The following is an 8762-nucleotide window of genomic DNA, read 5'->3' on the forward strand; positions in this document are numbered from 1 at the left end:
CACATCAACAAATGTGACTCTTCATTTTGAATTTTGAAAATCTTAACGTTTTAAAACCACTGGTAATCGATTACTATAATCTGGTAATCGATTACCAGAGAGTAAAACTCTTTGGTAATGATTTTGTGAAAACTTCTTGTGCTACTCAATGTTTTGAAAAACTTTTTAATACTTATCTTGATTAAGTCTTCTCTTGATTCTTGAATCTTTGAGTCTTGAATCTTGATCTTGATTATTCTTGAATCTTGATTCTTGATTCTTGAAATCAAATTTCCTCTTGATCCTTGAAGTGTTCTTGACTCAATCTTGAACTCATTCTTGAATGTCATCATCCTTGTTATCATGAAGTGATCTTGACTTTTGAGCTTTTTGTCATTATCTTTGTTATCATCAAAACTCCTTGAATCAATCTTGATTCATCATGAAGCTTGCTTATACATGTATGCTGCAAAATCATGAAATTAAGCTAAGTGCCTAAATAAAGGGCGACTATGGGTTAGGAATGAATGAAAAAGTGAAGGTTATTCTATGGATGAATGCTCTCCTAGAACCTAAGCTTTTGAATCCTAGAAAAACCATGAATTTTTGGCAGCCTAGCCCCATTACAAGCCTAGAAAGTCCTTCGGATTCATTTTGTGTGTTCATTGCTGTATGATATAAGATGAAATGCAAAGGTTGGAACTTGTGTTGGTTGTTTATGATGGAATAAGCCTAAACACTTGAGCTTGAGTGAAACAATAACTATGAGGTTTTGGTTGATGATCCTTCCTTGATTTCTGTCATGCTTACTAGCTTATTTCAGTTGCGACTTTAATGCTTATGCTCCTATCTTTGAAAAGCTGCATGCTTGTGAGAAGTAATTGATTTAAGCATTCCATGATATTCAGTTCATATGGTTGAATTCCTTTATGAATCAGACACCATTTTCTTTTGATTGACCACTGTCTTTATCACTTGAGGACAAGTGAGTTGTTCTTTCTTTGCTTGAGGACAAGCAAAACTGTAAATTTGGGGAAGTTTGTTAGTCGCCTTATACGACTAACTTTTGTATATAAATCATTTTCCAAAACTTGTATAGTTCCCCAATTTATGGTTATTTTGGAGTAATCTTGTAAATAAATCATGTTCTATGGTTAAAGCTATCTCCATAACATTTCCATTGGATTTAATGATGAAATTTGTGCATTTTCAGGTGGAAAGAGGCTAAGTTTTGAAGTACAAAAAGTAGCAGTTGGGTTAAGCGTGTATCCACCGCTAAGCGCAGCTTCAGCGCGCTTAGCGCAAAGGAGAATCTGGAAGAGCATCGACATCAAGGCCACGCGTTAAGCGCGAGATCAGTGCACTAAGCACAGCAGGTGTCTTCTGCCAGGCTCAGCGCAAGACTGGCGCTAAGTCCAAACCCACTTACTCACGCAAGCGCGAGGGTGGCGCTAAGCGCAACGTCACAATTTCAGAGCCTATTTAAAGCCTATTTTGTGCAGAATTAGGGCAAACACTTTTTGCATTCTTTGCTCAGACTTGTGCACACTATTCCAGAGTGCCAATTTCAGTAAAAGAGCCTTAGAAGCAGCAAGAGGAGCAGCTTGTGCATTGAAGCCTAGGTTTTGAAATTAGGGAAAGATTAGTGAGTTGGAGAGTGAGTGTGAGATGCTGAGAAGAGGAGGAGGAATCCCCCTTCTTATCATTCTCTACTTTTAATCTCATTTATTGTTAGGGTTTCTTTGTAATGGCTGGCTAAACACCCTAGTTGGGGATTTCTAATGAACAGATGATGTAAATACTTAATATCTAATTGATTATGTTTTCTGTGTTCAATGCATTCTTCAATGCTTAATGTTTGTATGTTTTTGGTCTGATCTTCTATTTGTGTGCATAGTTAGGTGATTGTAGCATTGGGAAATGTACTGTTGCCTTAGAACTTGATTGAAGCAGGATCGAAACTTAGTCTTACAAGAGGGATCTGCAGATTAAGTTTTGGTTTTAATTATATTGTTACAATAATGTTGTTTAGTCTAGGCCTAGTCTTCCAAGAGGGATCTGCGGACGAAGCTTAGGCTAAATTAGGCTAAACTTTCATAAGCTGCTTGAGCTGAGTCTAGTCTTACAAGAGGGATCTGCGGACGAAACTTAGTTTAAGTTAGTCTAAACCTAAGATGGTCGTCTAAATTGGGCCTAGTCCAACAAGATGGATCTGAGGACGAAGCTTGGATTGATTCGGTCTGACGAGGGATCGAGGTTAAGTAATTTAGGCTATAGCATAGAACACAAGAGCATGATTGATTAGAGAAAAATATTTATATGCATAAGCTTGTTTGTTAAAAAGATCCAACATTTCTACCTACTGCTATCACTTTTACTTACTTTGCATTTTATAGTTTTTAGCATAAAAGTTTAGTTTAAATTCTGTTTGAAATTATCAATCATACATGTTCTCTCAATAATGCTTCATTTCTGAACTTAACTCAGGTTAACATTAGTTCCCTGTGTTCGATACTCGGATTCATCCGTTGTAATTTTTAAATACTTGACGATCTGGTGCGCTTTCTGGCAAACCGGATTTCCCTTGAATATATTTGTGCGAAGAAAAAATGGAACAAAAAGTAACCGCAGGGGAAATCCAACATACCACTGAATGTCAAGGATGATGCACATCAATGTCTGCCTCATTAGGTGCTGCTACCACCATCGGTTGTTGATACATATCTGGTTCAACAAATTCTTCATGTTGCTGAACTCGAGGTACTCTAGGAGGATGCCCTGGCTATGCCAAACTCATGAATGGGTGTGATATCATGTAAAACCAATCCATGTAATCTGGCAAACAGTGGCCAGGCACTGCACATAATTGCCCTACAAGTGCAATATACTCACTAAACTGCTTCCATCTATCATCAATTTCTGCAACAGACAGCAAAGACGCAGCAAGGTGTGGCGGAATAGCCTGGATGTAGCTGAACTGTCGTATAACCGTCTCCGATCGGTGAATGACCGTCAAGGGGCCCTATCTGAGATGGTTAGAAAATAATGAGATGATCTCAAATTCTCTAAATGAATGGTGGTCACCGTACGGAATCTAGCACACCGCGTCAAGGGTCAGTCTTTCCAGACACCTCCGATACGTGGAAACGGGCAGTGCCTTGCCAGAGGTCCATCGACATGCACATGATCTTCTCTCATCATAATCCTCAGTAGGAACAATGGAAGCAATAGATGGAAAATGCTTGTAGATCCAACACTAAATATATTTTACAAACATATTTATTAAAATACACGACAACATTTAATAATAAACTTCAATGAAAAACTTTTTGTGACATCTTCACTAACCTATAACAGAGTGATATATCCTGCAAGCTGCCTAGCCGTGCTCTTGACTTGTCATTTAAATTATCATACATTTGCACAAGTGCAGCAGGGCCCCATGCATAACCTCTACTCTGCGTCAAATCATGCAATGCATCCAAGAATACCACGTGCACGTGTGTGGCACTCTTGTTAGCAAAGATTGTGCATCCAAACAGATGCAATAAATACACTCGCGCTGCTACAATCCAGTCACATGCCTCGATCTTCAGCTTATACACGTCGCGCAGCCACGATAGTCGAACATAAGAGCCATGACACTGAATCATCTCAGCTCTCGCCTCTGTAGCGCTGACCTTGAGCAATTCCACCAACATCTCGACAGCGTCATCGACTTTGAGTAGCTTGAAGCTGTGGAACACCCCTGCAACGGGAAAATGTAGCAACGATGCAACATCATCCAAGGTGATAGTCACCTCTCCGATGGGCAAATAGAAACTGCTAGTTTCCTTATGCCAGCGTTCCATAAAAGCAGACATTAGTCCCCGATTGCCCGTATCTAGGGAACAAGTGATCAAAGGACTCAGTCCACTAGCCGCCACAAGGCCTTCAATCTCTGGGGCAGGCCTCCCAAACTTAGTCATCTTCCTTCCATGGGAAGATAGCTTCAACTCAGGACGTTCCTACAAACAATAATATCGACAATAAAATTAAAAAATTATTAACTACTAAACTATGTTCTTTATGTTTTCTAAAAATTACATACCTCTCCATTCCACACTCTCAAAGCAATGTGATTTTCATAATCTTTGAGAACTGATGTGTCATGGGATCCGCCTGGAAAACCCTCAACATCAATAACACCTTCTTGAACAGGTGCTTCTGGCTGGTTGTCGACTAATTTCTCCTCGGGTGTAGGAGGGTCCTCAACAACAACCTGTTGTTGTCGCTGTCTACGGGCCGATGTAGTAGGCCATCGCCGTTGGGGGGCATCATCGTCATTGTCGTCTCTCCTCCCCAACACTTTTCCTATTGCTCGGCCTAAAGCTCAACCAAGACCTCTAGTTCTAACCATTATCTGCATAATACTTATCCTATTTTTTATATTCAATGGCCCAAATTTTAATAAATGATTTCAATCATTTTTTATAACTTACACATTTGTTATACAATTAAATTATTTTTATAACTAATTTTAATTAATTTAAATATAGTCTTACATTTGGAAATCTTAGGTAATCTAATCTTATTCTTAATTTGATAAATGTAATCTAATCTTTCTTGTCTAATCTTACTCCTAATATGGGAAATCTAATCTAATCTTAGTAATCAAATCTTACTAATCTAATCAAATGTAATGTTATTTTACCAAACATAATTAAATAAAAAACTAGCCAAATAATATAAATAAGGGAGACCTAAAGAAAAATAATCAACAACACTAACCAAATCAGTCCATACATAATCAATTTTCAATAATGATTAAATTTCACAAATGATTATGATACTACAACAAATAATTACACTAAATTTTATTAACAAAATCACTAAACCATAAAACATTTCAAAATAAATACAACAAAAATAAATTTAAAAGCTGATTTTTAAATTAATTTAAACAAAAAAATTTCAAAAAATTCAGCCATCTTTTTAAAATTTAAAAAAACAAAAAAAAAACATATGGATTAGTGATCCATATGGAAAAGTATTTTTTTTAAAAAAAAAATCTAACAGTCCTTTTTAACTTTCAAAAAAAATTAAAAAAAAAACATATGGATCAGTGATCCGTATGGTTCATACGGATTGTCGTCCATATGGCAAAGTTTTTTTCAAAAAAATTATACACTCCTTTTTAAATTAAAAAAAAAACAAAAAAAAAACATATGGATTAGTGATCTGTATGGCCCAGTTTATTTAAAAACTTTAAACAATCCATTTTAAATTTCCAAAAAAAAAAGTAAAAAAAAAAACCATATGGATCAAATGGTTCATATGGATTGACAATTTGTATGAACCATACCGTATGGCAGTAGTGACAATTATTTTTTTATCAAAAATTTTAACCAACGAATATTTAAACATATTTTTATAATTTAAATTTTTTTTAAAAAAATCCAATTAACATAAAAAAAACCCATACGGATTACTGATCCTTACGGGTCATATAGATCAGTAATATGTATGAACCATATGGATCAGTGATCTGTATGGCTCATATAGATTACTAATCCGTATGAACCAGTAATCCGTATGGGTTTTTGTCTACAAAAACCCATTTTTCCGGTGAAGCTTCACCACAAAATCAAAACCAACAACAATAGCCACCCAAAACCAATTACAAACAACAATACAATCATGCAACAACATCACAATAGCAAAAAATCATTGAACACTTCAACAAAAACAGCTTCAAAGGGAAGGGACCACTTACCTGGAAGAAGAAGATCACCCAATGACTGGAAGAACACAGGAACAACCACCAACGGAAGAAGTGAACGGCGGAAGAACACCGGAATAGGAACAACCACCAACGGAGGACCGGAAGAAGAACAAGCAATAATCGTGAATGGGTGGAAGAGGAAGACGAACACGCGCATAGGCAGAAGAAGATGAATAAGCGGATGAGAGGAAGCTGAAGATGAAGAAGTGCCCTATGAACAAAATGCAGGAAATGCATTGTACGAACGACTAACTTTAAGATTTTATAGTAATAGGGTGAAGGGCATTTTGGACTTTTCGCCATGGGTGTTGGGTGCCCCAGCAAAAATGTTGGGTGCACCAAGTAACACCCTAAATATGGTCATCCAAACACTCTTAGGATCTGCCTAGTTTACATTTCTTGCACTTTACTTTCATAGCTTATTTTCTTTACTAGTCATGCCTAGTTTATCTTGTTATTGCATAATACTTTCTTCATCTTCAACTTTTACCTTAGCTTTTACCTTTGCAAACCCCCAACAAGAAAGAACCACAACTTAGGAATCAACATGAGTCATCATTCATCTAGTGTTAATGGTGAGGGTACTAGTCATAAGGACCCTCTATCTAGAATCTTAGATGAGTCGAGTTCCCTTAAGTTATGGGAAGAAAAACTAGAAAGAAAAGAAAAAGGAAAAGAGAGGGTAGAAATAAATCATGATGAGAGGGAACAAATAAGGGAAGAAGAAAAAAGGAAAATACTAAAAGAGTTAAGAAAAGAAAAACATGCCTCCTATAGTAGTCATGACTCTTGCAAGAGCCTAAGTGAAGAAATTCGTGACTATTATGAAGGGAGGCATAGGTCACATCTGATACCTCATTCCCATAGGAGAGAAAAGGAAAGAAAGCCTCAAGAGGCTAACATTAACCTCCCATACTTCCATGGGAAGGACAATGTAGAGGCTTACTTAGATTGGGAAATAAAGGTAGAGCAACAACTTAAAAGGAAGTCTACTTCAAAATCTTATGGCTCTCACTCTTATCCAAAGAAAGAGCAAGGTCAAGGCATCTTAGGGGTGACACCTTCTAAGCCCAAAGATGATAAGGGGAAGACAATAGAAAAGCAACCCCCTAAGGCTAGTATGCAAGAGAAGACTAGCTCTATAATGTTCTTTAAATCTCTTGGAAGAGACACATTACTTCTCAATGCCCCACCAAGAAAACCATGATTATGAGGGGCCAAGACATTTATAGTAGTCAAGATGAGGCTACTACTTCACCTTCCTCTAGTGAAAGTGAAGAAGCAAAAGGAGAAGAATCTAGTGAAGAAATCTACCCCCAAGAAGAAGGACAACCTTTAATGGTTAAGGAGGAGTGTAATGAGGTAAGTGTCTCCTCCAAGAGGTTAGCTAAGAAGGAAAGTCATTTTGCAATAAAGACAAACATAAAGAAACTTCCCCTCTTAGACAACCTCCACATCTTTTCCTTTGTAAAAAGACACTTGTTAGCACTGCCACACCTCTTGGGCTTGAGATTATTCCTGAAGTAAAGAAGTTGTTGGATGAGGGTTTGGTCGATAAGAGCTTAAATCCTTGTTCTTTGTTGGTGTCCAAAATAGGTATTATTAAGCACCAAATCCATAAAATAGGTGGTATGATGAATGTGTTGAGTGGTGCAACCCTCTTTTGTAAAATCACTTATGCACCCATGATTTGTGTACATAGGGACTCATTAGGTAGGTTTGTTCTTATTTTTGGTTTCAATACAACCCTAGGTGCTCATATGGGAAACCTTAGTTTTGTCATACTTTTTTGTAGGAATAATCAACATGAAAATATAGAAAAAGGTATGTTTTATTGCATTACTTTCCTTCATTTTTTAAATAGTGATCTAGGGGTTCCCACGGACCCTAAGAGAATAAAGGTCATTCCTGAGTGGTCCACTCCACCAAGTATAAGAGAAATCTAGGACTTCCATGACTTAATGAACTTTTACAAAAGGTTTGTCACATATTTTTTCTATACTTGTAGCACCACTCATTGAGTTTGTGAGGAACCATGTTCCCTCATGGGAAGATGCCCAAGAAAGGGGTTTTCAGACCTTACCCTACTCTAACATACCAAACACCACTAATATATATGTTTTTATTCTTTTTATAGGTGTCGAGGGAAGAAACATAGAGTATCAAGAAACTTTGGATTTGAAGTCAAATCCTTTCCAAGGGGGAGGGGATGATGCAATCCTACCCCTCAAGGGTATTGGATAGAAGACTCCAAAAGGATTAGGCTAGAGCGCTAAAGAAGGCCCTAGGGTTCTCATGAACCTCAGGGTAGATTTCTGAGCCCATGGGCCAAGTTTGGGGGTCCACTCTTATTTTTAAATATTAGAATATGTTTTCTTTCTTTTGGGTCTTGTATTTTGACCATTCTAGTAGTACAGGGTTTTAGCCTTGTATTTCTGGGCATTTTGCGTAGTCTTTATAGTAGGGACCTTTTGTATTTTCATATATTTTGGCATGGGGTGAGCTTAGCTATTAGAGGGGTGTGTGTAACTAAGCACTAGCTTCTCAAGGAAGCTTTCATTTAGTTAGTGACCTAGGCTATAAATAGAAGCATGTGTAACACTTGTCATAACTTTGATGAATGAGAAACTTGTGAGACTCACTTCAAAGTTCAACTTCTCTCCCTAATCTCCTTCAATTCCCACGCCCCCCTTTCTATTTCTCATTCTCTTCCTCCATTGAAGCTTTCTCTCTAAGCTTCTTATCCAAGGCACTCTCTTAGCGGTGAAGCTTCTCCTTCCATGGCTTATTCTCTAGTGGATGACACCTCCTTTCACCTCTTCTCCTTTATCTTCTACTGCAACTCCATGGCTAAAATCACCATTAAAGGACCTTATTGAAGCTTAAAGATCAAGCCTCCATAGAAGCTTCTCAAGCAAGCTACCATCACTATTATATGAAACACAAAAACCTTAATGCAGAAAGATTCACTTTTACTCCTTATTAAACTCTTGAAATTAATTTAATTAATGAAAATACG

General features: G+C 37.2%; 1 protein-coding gene across 1 annotated transcript; it reads right to left on the reverse strand.

Annotated features, from left to right (window-relative positions):
* Window positions 1-2761: 2761 nt before the first annotated feature.
* LOC114385955 lies at window positions 2762-5900 on the reverse strand. The gene is made up of 5 exons (XM_028345981.1): window positions 5735-5900; window positions 4070-4344; window positions 3405-3986; window positions 3083-3235; window positions 2762-3001 (listed from the first exon to the last, which is right to left on the reverse strand). Exons 1-5 carry the CDS (start codon window positions 5898-5900, stop codon window positions 2762-2764), a joined length of 1416 nt encoding a protein of 471 aa, XP_028201782.1.
* Between the last annotated feature and the right edge of the window lie 2862 nt (window positions 5901-8762).

The sequence above is a fragment of the Glycine soja genome, chromosome 15, assembly GCF_004193775.1.
Source record: "Glycine soja cultivar W05 chromosome 15, ASM419377v2, whole genome shotgun sequence".
Classification (NCBI taxonomy): Eukaryota; Viridiplantae; Streptophyta; class Magnoliopsida; order Fabales; family Fabaceae; genus Glycine; species Glycine soja.

Coding starts and splice junctions, on each gene's coding strand:
- LOC114385955 (XM_028345981.1), bottom strand. CDS start 5,900: ATGCGCGTGTTCGTCTTCCTCTTCCACCCATTCACGATTATTGCTTGT. Junction 4,345..5,734: donor GGGTGATCTTCTTCTTCCAG/GTAAGTGGTCCC, acceptor GTTGAGCTTTAG/GCCGAGCAATAGGAAAAGTG. Junction 3,987..4,069: donor TGAGAGTGTGGAATGGAGAG/GTATGTAATTTT, acceptor TATTGTTTGTAG/GAACGTCCTGAGTTGAAGCT.